The sequence below is a fragment of the Staurois parvus genome, unplaced genomic scaffold (assembly GCF_062004578.1).
Source record: "Staurois parvus isolate SC_StPar_1 unplaced genomic scaffold, SC_StPar_1.0 ptg000137l, whole genome shotgun sequence".
NCBI classification, from domain to species: Eukaryota; Metazoa; Chordata; class Amphibia; order Anura; family Ranidae; genus Staurois; species Staurois parvus.
In genome coordinates this window covers 12499103-12516205 of record NW_028317933.1, presented here as the reverse complement: position 1 = coordinate 12516205, position 17103 = coordinate 12499103, and the positions used below count along the sequence as shown (strand labels likewise).

The 17103-nt window shown below is 43.7% G+C and overlaps 1 protein-coding gene across 1 annotated transcript in view; it reads right to left on the bottom strand.

The window, feature by feature from the left end:
- KIAA1755 (KIAA1755 ortholog) overlaps nucleotides 1-17103 on the bottom strand; it is a 141816-nt gene that overhangs the window by 14883 nt on the left and 109830 nt on the right. The window contains exons 17-19 of the mRNA XM_089673365.1: nucleotides 13466-13636; nucleotides 4623-4800; nucleotides 1119-1232 (exon numbers count right to left, since the gene is read on the bottom strand). Coding sequence (XP_089529491.1) covers nucleotides 1119-1232; nucleotides 4623-4800; nucleotides 13466-13636 — 463 coding nt within the window. The remainder of the gene's footprint in view (nucleotides 1-1118; nucleotides 1233-4622; nucleotides 4801-13465; nucleotides 13637-17103) is intronic.

Here is a 17103-nt window from a genome sequence, read left to right as displayed (position 1 = left end):
GTGGGCAGGAGGGTGTGCTACCCTGGGCACTTTGGTATTGTTGATATCATGGTAGGGTGGAGCTGCGAGATTGGGGAGGGGGATTTGTGCTGAGAGGGGGAATTTGGAGGGGTTGGGGGCAGCAGGGGGTAAGAATTGTTCTAGAAGGGGAAATTTGGGGTATGTGCTAGGAGTGGTGATGTAGGGTGGTTTGTGTTGGGAGGGGGGGGGGAGCATTTGTGCTAGGAGGGGGTATTTGGAGGTTTGTGTGCTAGAAGGGGTGATATGGTAGAGGGGGAGGGGAATTGTGCTAGGAGAGGACTTTTTTTGTGGTGGGGGAAGGGATTTGTACTTGTAGGGATGATTGAGGGGGGGGGGGGGTATTTGTGCTAAAAGGGTACATTTTTTTTGTCGGGGGATTTGTGTTCGAAGTTGGGATAGGGGGGCGGATCTGTGCTGGGAGGGGGTATTTGGAGGGGGGGGGGGGGTGGGAGGATGTGAAATTCGAGGGGAAATTCAAGGGGTAGAGGATTTGTTCTCGGTGGGGTGACGTTTTTCTTGGGGGGGATTTAGGGGATGGGGAGTATAGATTTGTGCTTAGGGGGGTAAGAGCATGCATGCAGATTGGTGCTCAATTTTTTTTGAGGGGGGGAGGGATTTTTGCTGACATTATGCTCATACATCTTGCGGTGGGGATACAGTTTGGCATACTCACCCTGAGCTCTAAATGACCTTGTCCTGGCACTGACTGGTTCCATTCAAAATTGTCATTCGGCAAAGAAAAAAAGAGCAAAAAAAGGGGAATTCATGAAGAGGCAGGATCTCCTCCTGAATGTCCAGATGCCACCCTCTGAAAAGTGATCCACCAACCCTCCCTAATTTAAACTTAGCACCTTCTTTGAATACTCAACTCTCCTGTGTTGGGATTCTTCCTGGTAAAGACTGACCCTTCCTGTGCGGAAAGATCCCAGCAGTGGAACTGTGGTGCCAGAAACCCGTATGTTGTCCCCAGATAACATCACACTGAGCTAGGATGGGATTCACCTCCTATGGCACGGCTATGCCATACCAGCACAGCAACTTAACCAAAAAGCAGAACTCACAAATTGTCTGAAATCCTTCTACTGAAAATATATTACCTGCCGCTCCGGTCAGAGGGATGGCCCTGCTACTGATGGCTGCTTCACTTGGCTGGATGTCAGTGAAAGGTTTACATCCCAGACCTGAGAACGCTCGCTCCTGTCTGCGCATCTCTGCCGTACAATAATGCAGAGGGTTAGTAACTTGAGAATAAAACAGAACAAAATGAAAAGCTATACAATAAAATTGTCCTATCCGTCTATCCTTATTGTACTTCTCACACAGGGCTCCATTCACAAAGTTATTTTTCTCTTAAAATCTGAGATAAAATAACTCAGCTCAGCTAGGGGGAGGTAGATCCTAATGGTTAGATAGGAGATGGTTAGCAACTTAGGTTTAACAGCCAGAGGGGTCAAATTGTGGTCAGGGCTGAGAGGCTTCTGGAATTTCCCCCCTGCTCTGAGGCATTCAGAGGAAGGTCTTGGAGAAAGTGGCTGGATCTTAGGAGTGGCTGACTGCACTCTTGAGGGACCTCAGCCAATACCCAACAGGAGGCTTGGCAAGGGGCTAGGACTCCCTTAAAATAGTTGGAGCCTGCTCAGTAGCAGGAGAATTGGGAGGAGGGAGAGGAGTGAGGAGAGTAAGATGTGAGGCTAGAGGAGGAAGGCTGCCAGGAGGCCTAGTGGGATGGGGCCTATCTGCGAGCCTGGAGCTGGAAAGGCAGAAAACTTGGAGTTCACTGGCCCCCTGAGCGAGGACCACCTACATGGCAGGGAAGACGTGGCTCAGCTGATAGGCCTGGTAGCAGCCGCCAACCCACATGCGGTGCAGGAGAGGATCTGAGTGAGTATAACTGCAACCCTTGGGCAGATAGGGGAAGGAGCACTCTGGTGGGAAACCAGATTAGCCCTCTACTAGTGGCTGTTCACCCGTTTAAAGGAATAGCAGCCAGATCCTCTGCTCAGGAAAATCTACAAAGAATTTCATCTCAGGTCTGGGGTGGTACATCAAGGAGATGCTGGCTAGTTCCTCAGCAGAGACTGTGTTGCAGAAGAGAAGCATGTGAATAGTTCCCGGAAGTTTATCCTCCGTTATTGGTTCCCTTGGGCATCCTATATCCCCCTTACCCTATCCCAGTTTTAACTCCACTCAATGAACAACAAAACAAAAGCTCAAGGACTGGTTTCTGACTCTGAACGCAAGCCTGTGTGGGGAATGCAGATTGCCTGGCTATGCAGGACTATAGGGGGACCAAATTCATCAGCAACCCCTAAGGGGGTAGTGCAACATAACTCTTAGCTTTTTTCAAACTTTTTTTGCAATTTTTTTTGCAATGCAGAAAAAAACACTACTAAATTAAAGTATACGTTATTTCATCAAAATGTGAGATATATTACACATGAAACCATTTGGTATTTTATCTTATGATTATCTTATGTTGCAAGAGGAGCGCAATTCGGCTGTTGCCGGAACGGGTGTGATTCCTGCACCCGCTACCAGTCCGCAGCCTGTATGCTAGTGTGAACCAGGGCTAAGTCAGTGCAGTCCCTGCAGCAGATGTATTAATACAAAAGAAAATAGGTGACTAGAATACCAGTCAAAGGAAAGCTGCTTTCACAAGACATATGTGTTGTATCAAAAACATGTAAGATAAATTAAGTAAAAACAAAATATCTTTCTAGATGTCAAATATTGAAAAAAATAGTATCAAAAATTGCACATATACACTATATTGCCAAAAGTATTGGGACGCCAGCCTTTACACACACATGAACTTTAATGGCATCCCAGTCTTAGTCCGTAGGGTTCAATATTGAGTGGCCCGCCCTTTGCAGCTATAACAGCTTCAACTCTTCTGGGAAGGCTGTCCACAAGGTTTAGGAATGTGTCTATGGGAATGTTTGACCATTCTTCCAGAAGCGCATTTGTGAGGTCAGGCATTGATGTTGGATGAGAAGGCCTGGCTCACAGTCTCCGCTCTAATTCATCACAAAGGTGTTCTATTAGGTTGAGGTCAAGACTGTGCAGGCCAGTCAAGTTCCTCCACCCCAAACTCACCCATCCATGTCTTTATGAACCTTGCTTTGTGCACTGGTGTGCAGTCTTGTTGGAACAGGAGGGGGCCATCCCCAAACTTTTCCCACAAAGTTGGAAGCATGAAATTGTCCAAAATGTCTTGGTATGCTGATGCGTTAAGAATTCCTTTCACTGGAACTAAAGGGCCAATCCCAACCCCTGAAGAACAACCCCACACCATAATCCCTCCTCCACCAAACTTTTCACTTGGCATAAATTCATTTTTATTCACAGCATGCACTGACCCCGCTCTGTCATTTTACGTGGCCTACCACTTCGTGGCTGAATTGCTGTTGTTCCCAGTTGTTTCAACTTTGTTATAATACCACTAACAGTTGACTGTGGAATATTGAGCTCTTGAGAGCAACCCATTCTTTCACAAATGTTTGTAGAAGCAGTCTGCATGCCTAGGTGCTTGATTTTATACATCTGTGGCCATGGAGGTGATTGGAACACCTGAATCCAATGATTTAGAGGGGTGTCTCAATACTTTTGGCAATATAGTGTATATAAATACCCTGCTTCCAAAATTGGAGAGTTTTCCCTTTACTCCTGTCCTATAGCCAATACAGGAATTGAGAGGAAATCCCTACAAATGAAAGAATTTCTTGAGGACCCCCAGGTCACCAGAACTAGTGTCTCCATTTGAATATTTCCCCCCTACTACTTTTATGGGGAAAACCCAAAATTTGCGATTTTCTTTTATTTTCAATGATAACGGTAAACAGGACAATAGAGAGGGTTAATCTTCCTAATGGGGACACAGGCAATAAAAACCTGACAGGGGGTCTAATCCCTCTCAACTTTATCCACAACTAAAAAAAGAATGTTTTGCCTTTAGTTAAATTTTAGGTAAATCAACCTCAATGATTCTGTATTTTTCCACATTTACTGTAGGTTTCTATGTATTTGTATGCATTACTGTTGAAAAACTGATCCAAAAAGGTAGAGAAGGCTCCAAATTGGCTATTATATTTTTACATTCCTTAAATACCTCATGCCTGGACTGCTACTTCTTTAAAGGATAAGTTCACCCTTGGGAACATGTTACATGTTCCACCCGTTGTTGCCCGCATATAACCTGACAGCAGTACGGGGAGAAGTTTTCCGTACCAGCTGTCACTTAAAAACAGTGTGTCGGTGCGGGGCTCTGCCCACACGGTCTCGTCATTCATTCACAGAGCTCTACAGTGTTCTGTGAATAAATGAACTATAAGTCCCAACAGCCTTAGCAGCTGTCAGCTTGTAGTTCTCAATGAACTACCACAGCACTGTGTACCAGTGTTAATTACAGAGCTGACTTGATAATGGAGAATGCCTTTCAAAAGAATAAGGTGTCCTTGGTGACATTAACGCAATCTAAGCTTTCAGAAGGCAATACAAAACAATTGACAGCTCTGAGCCATATAAAAAGTGCTTCATTTCAATAAGATCAATAACATGAGCATCATCCGTAATATTGATATGTAGCAGCTGGTACAGTTCACCTCGGTTTTTTATTGCCTGGTCCCACAGAATCTTCTGTATGTCCTCAGTCCAAGCTTCCTTGACATCACCAGACAGGGCCTGAAAAGTGTACGTGTCCTCTGATTTCCTCCTTCGAAACCAGATTTCAAAGCAGAGTCCACTGCCTCCCAAAGTGTGAGTTAGGCCGATTTCTGAAGTCTGAGAAAAGTCAAAGATGGAAAATACAGTAAATTAACAAAGATGTTCCATAATTCAGTTCTTCACAAGAGTATCTGATATTGATGACTATGTCACAGTTATTTGTCTAGGTTCACAAAGTAAGGCTAGGTTCCCCACATGGAAGAAAAATATATTTGAAATATATTTAAAAAATATTCTTCCCAAATGTATTGCCATATATTTGAAATGCTACAATTGTAGCCATATTCAATATATTTCAAAATATATTTCAATAAATATATATATATATATATATATATATATATATATATATATACTGCATGTTGAAATGCGTTTTTGTTTTTATTACAAAATATATGAAAAATATTTTTAAAAATACATTTCAAATATACTGTATGTCTTTAAAAATACAAATCTACACTTTTGGAATGCATTTACAAATATATGTGAAAATATATCTTAAAATTGCTATTTTATATGTTAAAAAAAATCTGAAGAATATATTTAAAAAATATATATTATTAAAAATATATATTATTTTAAATATATTCTTCAGATTTTTTTTAATATATAAAAAAGTCATTTCCAAAAATGTAGATTTGTATTTCCAAAGACATACAGTATATTTGAAAAGTATTTAAAAAAATATTTTTCATATATTTTGTAATAAAAACACATTTCAACATGCAGTATACTGTATATATGTGTATATATATATATATATATATATATATATATATTGAAATATATTGAATATGGCTACAATTGTAGCATTTCAAATGTAAGTCAATATATTTGGGAAGAATATTTTTTAAATATTTTTCAAATTATATTATATTAAATATATTTTTCTTCCGCACACTAGCCACAGATCTGGGAAGCAATCTGTAGTGGATCGGTTTTCAGACCGAGACTAAGCAGTAGATGTCAGGTGTTCCAAGGAAGATCCTGCTGCACACTATATACTTTACTCTCCCCCTCCATCTTCATTTTTAATCTAAGGCTCTTGTTGGTCAGCCAGAGGGTTGGATGAAAAAAAAATGAACAGGTTCCTCCATCCACACACGTGAGGTGGATAGAGGAATCCTCCCCACTGAGGCACTGCATTCTGACAGAGGGAACTCTCCACTGTCAGAATATACTGATCAGTGGTTTCAGCCCATTTTTTTTGCAGCTGATGATCAAGAAAAAAATTCCAACAAGTCAGTTTGACAGCAGTCCATTGACATCTGTCAATCAGGAGAGGCTGTACATTGAAATTTGGCTGGTTCCTGCTGAACCAACCGAATTTCGAGTCATCTTAACACTTAGGCTGACCCTAAGGCCCCTTTCAAATTCATCAGATTCCAATTTGCTCAGCAGGGGATCTGTCAACTGATCTGCTGATATGCAGGGGGTGGATGACAGATCCATGTCTGCTCAGTTTATGCAGAGTGGACACGGACGCATCTCACTCTGCTCTGTTGACGGCTGGGTGTAAAGAGACTCCGCTGTCCGTATACACTCAACTATCTCTGATCCGGACCACCTAGGCAGAGGCGAACAGATCCCCCTCCATTTTTCTTTTTTAGCACATCGGATTGAAGGTAGGTGGGTGTAAAATGACACGAGTCCGCTTACACCTGCTGGTCCATAGGGGTGAATGGAATATCTGAACAGGTCCACCAGAATAACTGACAGGCAGACCTGATCAGACCCTTTGTGTGAAAGATGACTAAAGTTTGGCACACATCGGACAAAAAACTGACTTTTGGTCCGTGTGGACTGCTTTTTGTTCAATAGAATGACCGGCATCTGTCAAACGGGCAAGCTGGAAAAGCAGCATTTGATCAGTGCTCACAGCCAATGGCTGCGAGCACTGATCAGTGTATTCTGTCTAGGGGAGATCCCCCCCTGTCAGAATAAAATAGCACAACGAGAGAGATCCATGTGTAGCGCTAAACCCAGAAAGAGCCTCTAGATTTTTGAGTCGGCCTCTCATGCACAGCCAGGCAACAGGAATTTTCTGGCATTCACCAAAAATCAGTCCAGGGTGCTTTGTTTGTTTTGTTTTTTTTTATTTTTGGTTTATTAGGGAGATGGGAAGGTATGGGATGCCTGGAACTGTACTTATACAACTTGAGGAGCAGAAAATCACTAGGCTTTCCTCTTGTAGGATAACCGGATCAGTTTAACAGGTAACAAAGGAATGAAAACACTGAATGCAGGTGCTGTCTCTCTGTAGAAAAATGCCAAGGCACCTGGCTGTTCCTTAGATTCCCCAAGCAAGAGGTGTACTTTAAGTGGCTCTAAGCTGTTCATTGTCAATAAGCAAGCTGGGTATTGCACCTGGCTGCTTCTCCTCTAACAGGTTCTGGGGTGTAGTGGTTGAAGCTACTCATGCAGTCCCTTTGGTGAATCCTAAAGCAGGCCCCCTGCTGAACAGGACTCAATGGCTCCCAGGATAGCTTTGGCTAAGCCTAGCTGAGGCTGGAAGGGTGTAAGGCTTTCACTTCTTCTCTCTCTGGCTCCTTCCTTCTGCCTGGGGAAGAGCCCCCCAGATAGGGGTCCTCTCCAGGCAACTGGACTCTGGATTGTGCTCACACATGGCCAGTCTCCAGAATATTTATGGCCTGTCTCTCCACCTTCTGGGCCACTCTCACCCAGGGATTGGAGGATACTCCATAAATATTCAGGCATCATCTCTGACCCTCCGCCCTCTAAGTTCTAGAACCCTCCAGCAGTTCCAGAAGCCAGTGGGAGGCAACAGAGACTCAGCCCCTGGAGCTCTGCCAACTATCTCTAAACAAATTAACCCCGGCTCCTCTGCCTACAGAGAAGCCCGAGTAAATTTTCCTACACTCTACACAGAGGGTGCTACACCTGCATCAACATTGCTCCTGTTGATGTGAGAATATGTCAGGTTTTCTTTTTTTTGCTCAACCCTATGGTTGAATAAAAAAACTGCATCTGTGTGCCTTAAGATCTAGTAAAGTGATTGTGCCTAGGCTAAGATGATGTCATAAGTCTGCTGCATGCAGGAGGAAACATTTCTTCTCCTCTCCCCCCAGTAATCAGACTCCAACATTGTACTTTTGTAGCCAATCAAAAGGTAAGAGGCTGCAGTAAGGGACTGACCTGGGTCAGGTGTGAACAAAACCAAGAACTTCACAGACACCAGGATGCATGTACTTGGTAGCACAGTGGCTAAATGGTTAGCACTTCTGCCTGGCAATACTAGGATCATTGGTTCAAATCCCAACCATGGAACCACCTGCCTGGAGTTTGCATGTCCTCCCTGTGCCTCTGTGGGTTTCCTCCCACACTCCAAAGATATGCTGGTAGGTTAATTGGATATTGTCTGAATTGGCCCTAGTATGTGTATGTATGAATTCAAGTTCGGGACTTTAGATTGTATGCCCCTTGAGGGTTAGGGACTGATATGAATATATATGTAAAGTGCTGTGTAAATTGACAGCACAATATAAGTACCTGTAATAATAACATGGAAAACATATACAGTATATGATGCTAGGCCCTAAGCTGCTGTGTTTACAAGTGCAGTGCCAAAAGTATTGTGATACCAGTCCAAATTCCAGAATGCCTCAATGTAGGGGTTCCGCAGAGGAATCATTACCCTTCCTCTTTTGGTTTCTTGGAGAATATGGGAGTACCATGCCTTCCATTTACTCAATTATTATTGAGAACAATAAGGACTACTGTATGTGCACCTGCAGAAGGGATTATTGGTGAAAGGTCCATGGTAAGCACAAAGTGGGAGTGCTGTGCATCCGGACATAGACGGGTCGAAATTTGCAAAGACCGGATGAATTTCAGTGCATGTGTAGTCATCCCTGAAGTTGAACATTAGATCGACTTGTGTAGAACCGACAAACTGGACAACTTTTGTCGATCAGCGGCTGCAGACACTGATCAGTGTATTATTACAGCGGAGAGTTGCACTGTCAGAATACAATGTCTTAGCAGTCAGTTTAACCCACCCAGTAAAACACATCACTGATTTACTGATGTAAACTATCCATACAAAAATAGATTTTTTTCATTCAGCCTGTGGGTTAACACCTTCTCTCCCAATGACCTTCTCAACCAATCACAGCAGATCATATGTCAATTGCATACAATGGGTGGCTTCCTGTCATTCCTGTCATACATGTCATTGTATACAATTATGTTAGCTGTGACTGTTCAAGGCAGTCACATGATACAGACAGGGCAAATCACAGCCCATCTGTATCATGTGATCAGCTTTGCCCAATCACTACCAGACCCACACGCTCCTACACCTCCCAAATCACAGCCCATCTGTATCATGTGATCAGCTTTGCCCAATCACTACCAGACCCACACGCTCCTACACCTCCCATTCCCATGCCACCCTCCTCACCCTTCTCCTTCTCCTATCCGCTGGGGACATCTCCCCGAACCCTGGCCCCTCACCACCTCTCCCCCCCTCCAGGGACCCCCCTGCCCCCGCCAGCCGCCGCAACCCCCTCAACCTCATACCTGTGCACCTCCTCCCCGCATCCATCCCCCCTCTCTCGGTTGCACTTCTGAACGCCCGTTCGGTTTGCAACAAACTAACTGCCATCCATGACCTCTTTATCTCCCGCTCCCTCAATCTCCTAGCCATCACCGAAACCTGGATACAGGCCACTGACACTACCTCCCCTGCGGCACTCTCCCATGGAGGTCTCATCTGGTCCCACTCACCAAGACTGAGCGGTCACAAAGGTGGTGGTGTCGGCCTGCTCTTATCACCGCTGAGCACCTTCCAGGTCCTCCCTAACCCCCCCTCCCTAACCTTTTCCTCCTTCGAAGCTCACTGCATCCGGCTCTTCTCACCCACCCCCCTAAGGATCGCAGTGATCTACAGGCCCCCTGGATCCATAGCCCGCTTCCTGGATAACTTCGCCGCCTGGCTTCCCTTCTTCCTCTCCTCTGAGCTACCGACCATCATCCTCGGGGACTTCAACATCCCCATCAATGACAACACCCCGACTACTTCCCAACTCCTCCACCTAACCTCCTCCTTCGCGCTCACACAACACACCCAATCCTCCACCCACATCAATGGGAACACCCTGGACCTCGTCTTCTCCCACCTCTGTACCCTCAACCAGTTCTCTAACACACCCTTCCCTCTCTCCGACCACCACCTCCTCACGTTCTCCACCTCCCCTTCCCCCAACTCCCCCCCCCCAGTGCGCCAAACCATCACCAGCCGCAACCTCCGCAACCTGCACCCAGCCCCCCTCCACTCGGCTGCCGACCGCCTACACGACAGCATCCTTCCACTGTCATGTCCTGACCTAGCCACCTCCACGTACAACGACTCACTATCAGCTACACTAGACTCTCTGGCACCCCTAACCACACGCTACATCAAACCCAGACCGCTCCAACCATGGCAGAACGACCACACTAAATGCCTCAAACGTCGCAGTCGTGCGCTGGAGAGACTATGGCGCAAAACCAGGTCCCCTCATACATTCTCCCTCTACAAATCTGCCTTCCTCACCTACACCTCCTCCCTCCACGCCGCCAAGCAGGCCTACTTTGTTAACCTGATTAACACCCTCTCCACCTGCCCTCGCCGACTCTTCTCCACCTTCAACTCCCTGCTCTCTCCCCCCCTTCCTCCACTCAGTACCTCACTTACCGCCCACGAGATTGCCACTCATCTCCACAGCAAGATTGACGCAATCCGCAAGGACATAGTCTACTTGCAATCTACCTCCCCATCTAGCCTCCCCCCTTCTATCACCCCCTCATCTCTCCCCTCCTCTGACCTCGCAACGGCACTGCCCCCCACCACACCCAAGGCCCTGCCTACCATAACCCCCCCATCACTGCACTCCTTCAGCCCTACTACCACTGAGGAAGTCAGCAGAGTCTTCTCAGAAGCCCGTCTCACTACCTGCCCCCTGGACCCCATCCCCTCTCAACTCCTCCGGTCACCCCCCTCTTCCCTCATCCGCTCCCTTACCCACATTTTTAATCTCTCCCTCTCTACTGGCGTATTCCCCTCCCCCCTAAAACATGCGCACATCACCCCCATACTCAAAAAGCCCTCCCTGGACCCCACTGACCTCAACAACCTCAGACCAATTTCCCTGCTGCCACTCACTTCCAAGCTCCTTGAGCGCTTGGTCTTCGATCGCCTAAGCTCCCACCTAGATGACAACAACCTCCCTGACCCACTACAGTCCGGCTTCCGTCCCCTACACTCCACCGAAACTGCCCTCCTCAAAATCACCAACGATCTACTAACCGCCAAAGCCAAAGGCGACTACTCTGTCCTCCTCCTCCTAGACCTCTCTGCGGCCTTTGACACAGTCGACCACCCCCTCCTCCTTAATAAACTACTCTCCCTTGGCATCAGAGACACCGCTCTCTCCTGGTTCTCGTCCTATCTATCCCAACGCTCCTTCAGTGTCACCTACAATGGTGCCACCTCCCCTTCTCTCCCCCTCTCTGTTGGGGTCCCCCAGGGCTCTGTCCTTGGACCCCTTCTCTTCTCCATCTACACCTCCTCCCTTGGCAAACTCATACACTCCCACGGCTTCAATTACCACCTCTATGCTGATGATACTCAAATCTACCTATCCACCCCTCACCTCACCCCCTCATTCTCCGCCCGCATCACTCACCTCCTAAACGACATCTCTGACTGGATGTCGCTCAATTTCCTCAAACTCAACCTCTCCAAAACCGAGCTTCTCATCTTCCCCCCAGCCCGCGCCCCCCCCCCCATCCTTTCCATCACTACCAACAACACCACCATCAATCCCGCCCAGCAAGCCAAGGTCCTTGGCGTCACTCTGGACTCAAACCTTTCCTTTCAACCTCATATCAAATCCCTCACAAACACATGCAGGCTCCACCTCCGGAACATCGCCAGGATACGTTCCTTCCTTACCACAGACACCACTAAACTACTAGTACACTCCCTGATTATCTCACGCCTGGACTACTGCAACTCCCTCCTCACCGGCCTACCCCAGTGCAGGCTCTCCCCGCTTCAGACCATCCTGAACTCAGCGGCCAGACTCATCCACCTCACCAGCCGCTCCACCTCTGCCACCCCCCTCTGCCTCTCCCTCCACTGGCTCCCCATTGCCCAACGCATTAAATTCAAATTGCTCACCCTGACCTATAAGGCCATCCACAACACTGCCCCTAACTACCTCACCGATCTGATTCCCAAGTACCACCCTACCCGTACCCTTCGCTCTTCACAGGACCTTCTTCTATCTTGCTCCCTGGTCTCCTCCTCCCACGCACGACTGCAAGACTTCTCCAGGTCCTCCCCCATCCTCTGGAACTCACTACCCCAATCCATCAGACTGTCACCGTCCCTCCTCACCTTCAGGCGCTCCCTGAAAACCCACCTCTTCAGGGAAGCCTACCCCACCCTCACCTAACAGCCGCTGCCCTTCCCTCCTCCTACCACTCCATCCCCCACAGCCGTTTCCTCCTGTGCCTCTACCCCCCCCCTCCTAGATTGTAAGCTCGAAAGAGTAGGGCCCTCTAACCCCTTGTGTACTGTTTGATGTTACTGTTCTGTTTCATGTATTGTCCCCCCCTATTGTACAGCGCTGAGCAAACCCTTTGGCGCTATATAAACTCGATAAATAAATAAATAAATAAATAAATAAAATCACAGTTAATCACAACAAAAGACTGAATGAATCAGTTTCATTCAGAAACAATGATTGCAAATATCAATGAAATATATTGGTATTAGCAATCATAATGTATTAAAGCGAAGCTACACCCAAAAGCGGAAGTTCCGCTTTAAGGACTGCTCCCCCGCTCCCCATTAAGGATTTGCACCTTTGGGGGGTGGATCCCCGAATTTGACAGGTACCCACTCCCACTTCCGGACCGATCGAAGGCGATTGGAAACAGAAGGTGTCCTCCCTCCCTGTAGTTTTTTGGGACATGTGACAGGTTCCAGAAGACTGCAGGACCATTCATAAAGCGCAGTGCTACTCACGCATGCGCAGTGGGTACCTGGCTGTGAAGCAGCAAACTATCACAGCCGGGTGCCCACACTGAAGATGCCAGCCTCCTGGAATCCAGGACAGCTGATGAAACGGGCTGCGGGGGACACACCACAGGTTCGAGGGACAGCTAAGTGGCTGTTTTTTAAAAGTCAGCAGCTACAGCTTTTGTAGGTGCTGACTTTTATTTTTTGACAGGATGAGTGGAACTCCGCTTTGAAAAAAAAAAATCCTGATCACTTGCCCAGAGTAGTTCAATGTTACTATGGTAACATTGTATTGCTTTGGTCACAGTGTGCTGAAAAATAAAATAGTAAAAAAAAGAAAAAATTTTATAAAAATGAAAATAAATAATAGAAACATTTGAAAAAAAAATACAAATTCAATTATTATTATTATTTTCACCAAAGAAATGTAGCAGAATACATTTTGACCTACATTTATGAAGAAATGTTATTTATTTGCTAAATTTATAACAGAAACAAAGAAAAGTGCGTTTTTTTTTTCAAAAGTTTCAGGTGTTTTTTGTTTTATTTAGCAAAAAATAAAGTACTCAGTTGTGATTAAATACCACCAAAAGAAAGCTCTATTCATTAGGTACCGGCCAAAATTAGTACTGCGTATGGCCAGCTCTAAAGAATGCTCTTATCTATGGCTCCAAGAAACCATTGGATTACCTTGAAGGACTGTTTGTACACATAGATTTCCTTTCCCGAGGCAGCCTTTTTTGTTTTACTGAACAGAATCAGATCTTCAAAGAGGAACACCCTCCTGAGGCACTTTCTCTTCCTGTAGGAGATCACAAACTCCCCTTGGCGTAGCAGTCGGCCTTGTTCCTTCAGGTTAACCTATAAAAATAGAAGTGAAAATGACAAAAAAAACCCATAAGGGCATTAAAAAGGCGGATATATATAGAGCAACCTGGTTAAAAAAGTATGTCAGTGTCTTTCATCTACTTTGCAAAGAAATGAAATCATCTCTAAAATAAAAACCTTTAACAATAATCTTTTCATTGGTCCCGAGATTGACACATGGACATTAAAGTAAATGTAGAAATACTATTTCTGGGCATTTTCAGAAATCTCTGGCTGTTATTTTTTATTAAATTCTATGTCAACGACCCCCCCCCCCCCCTAAAAAAAAAGAAAGCAGACCAGGGAAGTCAGATAGAGGATGAAAGTTCTTATCTGCTTACTTGTTCTACATGTTATTGACTCAAGCCTTGAAGCCATTGCGTCAGATTTGGCAGCATGGGATCTAGCATTTTCTGATAGGTCAGCAAAAGGTGAAAAAATTTGACTCATGAAACTGCTTAGGGGAAATTTGCATTAAAAAAAACTGAATACATTTTTATATATATATTTGGAGTCTAGCACACAGATGCCCGTGGTTAGAAGACTTGAAATTCGGGAGCCACAGAAGTCAATGGCTGCTTACAGCCATCTATAGGTATCAATAGTTTTATGCATCTGTACACAGGTATATTCTGATTTTTGCATAAATACATGCATGAATATGGATGTATGACCTTGGGTGCAGGCTGTCTGTGCTCAGGGGCCACAGCAGTATGCATGCATGTTCTTATGCAAATACCAGGGTAAAGCTGCGTACAGCCATTGATTTTTATGGGTTGCTGTAAGCAGCACTTGTGGCCCTGGGAGTAGGAAAATTTGTCCAAATTTTACATCCCACGGTCCCAGGTGCCTATGCTCATAAAAGGGTGTGGGTGTTTGGGTATATTAGGGAAGTTTAGTTTATTTCTTTTAACCACTTGCCTTCCACCCTATAGCAGAAGTATTGCTACAGAGTGGCACAGCTGTGCAAATCACGTATATATACATGATTTGCATTTCCGCCCTACCCACGCTGCTATTGGTTACTGGGGATGTCAATCACCAGGTGCCGGCCGGAGATTCCCAGCCAAGACTAGGTGATCGTTGGCAGGGTTGAGAGGGGAGAGATTTGTGTGTAAACACAGCAGAGAGATACAAAGCAGCATGTCTCCCAAGTAAAACACAGCACACAGTTAACCCTTTGATTGCCCCAGATGTTAACCCCTTCCTGCCCAGTGACATAAGTGTCAGTGCTTTTTATTAGCACTGATCACTGTATTAGTGTCACTAGGGATGTCAGTGACAGTCAGTTCCCCCCAAGTGTCAGAATACCCACCGCAGTCCCGCTATAAGTCGCTGATTGTGACTAGTATACTAGTATTAAAAAAAATGTAAATAAAAATTCCAGTATATATACCGCCAATTGTAGCCGTTATAACTTTCACGTAAACCAATTAATATAAACTTATTGGGATTTGTTTTAGCAAAGACATGTAGCAGAATGCATTTTGGCCTAAATTTAAGATAGAATTTGATTTTAAAAATTTTTTATTGGATATGTTTTATAGCAAAAAGTCAAAAATATTGTTTTGTTTTAAATTGTTGGTATTTTTTGTTTATAGCGCAAAAAATAAAAAACGTAGAGGTGATCAAATACCACTGAAAGAAAGCTCTATTTGTGGGGAAAAAATTACATAAATTTCATTTATGTACAGCGTTGCATGACCACGCAATTGTCAGTTTAAATAACGCAGTGCCATAATGCAAAAATGGCCTGGTCAGGAAAAAGAGAGGCAAATCCTCTGGAGGGCAAGTGGTTAATGTACATTGTATTTGTTTTTTTTTTTCTTTTTGTGTGTGTATATAGCCATTAATTGCATGCTGCTGCTTCATATTATTTCTTTTTTTTTAGAAATCCACTAATTAGGGGGTCTAGGTTTATCTTAATTGCTTACCTTAAGCCATACTGTGCTAATTAGCTGGAAATCTTTATGGCTTATTAAAGCTGAATTCCATGTAGGCAGCAAAATCAATGCAGATATGTATCCTATAAAGGGAACCTGTCACCACTTAGCACGTTCTAATGACCATTTAATACTGTCAATTTTAGACATACACACATGCTGCTGTGTTTTCAGAAATTAAATCAAGTTGCTGAAAAATTTTTTACAATTGGAACTAAGAATGATAATTCTATTTGACACTAGAGATAACGGCCTGAATTTGGACATGGGATTCCTCACTCATTATCCAACAGTTTTAAGACTATTAGCTCAAGCATGACTCCCTCTGTGTGAGTGTAGTATTCCCCCCCTCCCCCCCTCGCTTTTGCTGTATCTTATCTCTAGCCTCTTTTTTTTTTTTCATCCCTTCTAACATTCTGCTGAAACTTTGTGATTTGTATAGTAGTGCTTGGACTTTGAAGAAGGGGACATACCCCGAAAGCTTGTCCTAAAAATTGTATGTTAGTGCAAATAAAAAAAGTATCACGGACAGTACTCAATTGTTTCTGTTACAATTGGAACGGAATCCGACACTTCCGGGAGTGCCTGATCCCAAGGTTCACTGTCCCACAGTGATGCTCCCTCTTCCTCCCATTTCCTCTGCAGGGACCCCTGGAACAGATACATGAAAGCTCAGCTGAATGGCCCGAGGCACTGCATTGGAACCTGGAGATGCCTTACAACCAGGGTCGGGCCAAGGGATAGGCAGAAAAGGGAGCTGCCTTGGGCACCTTAGCAGGAGGAAGTGAAATCTATGAGGTGCCCATATGGAAGAAAAATATATTTCTAAAATATTATTCCCAAATATATTGCCATATATTTGAAATTCTACAATTTTGACCATATTCAATATATTTCACAATATATTTCAATAAATATATATATATATATTGCATGTTGAAATGTGTTTTTATTACAAAATATATGAAAAATATTTTTAAAAATATATTTCAAATATACTGTATGTCTGTAAATGCATTCCAAAAATGTAGATTTGTATTTTTAAAAATATATGTAAAAATATATGTTAAAATTACTTTTTTATGTTAAAAAAAATATTGAGGAACTTATTTTAATAATATATATTTTTAAAAATATATATTTTTAAATATATTCTTCAGATATTTTTTTTACATATAAAAAATTCATTTTAACTTATATTTTTACATATATCTGTAAATGCATTCCAAAAATGTAGATTTGTATTTTTAAAGACGTATAGTATATTTGAAAAATATGTTTTTAAAAATATGTTTCATATATTTTGTAATAAAAACACATTTTAACATGCAATTATATATATATATAGTGAAATATATTGAATATGGCCAAAATTGTAGTATTTGAAATATATGGCAATATATTTTCATATATTTCATATATTTTGTAATAAAAACACATTTCAACATGCAGTTTTATATATATATATATATATATATATATATATATATATATATATATATATATATATAGTGAAAT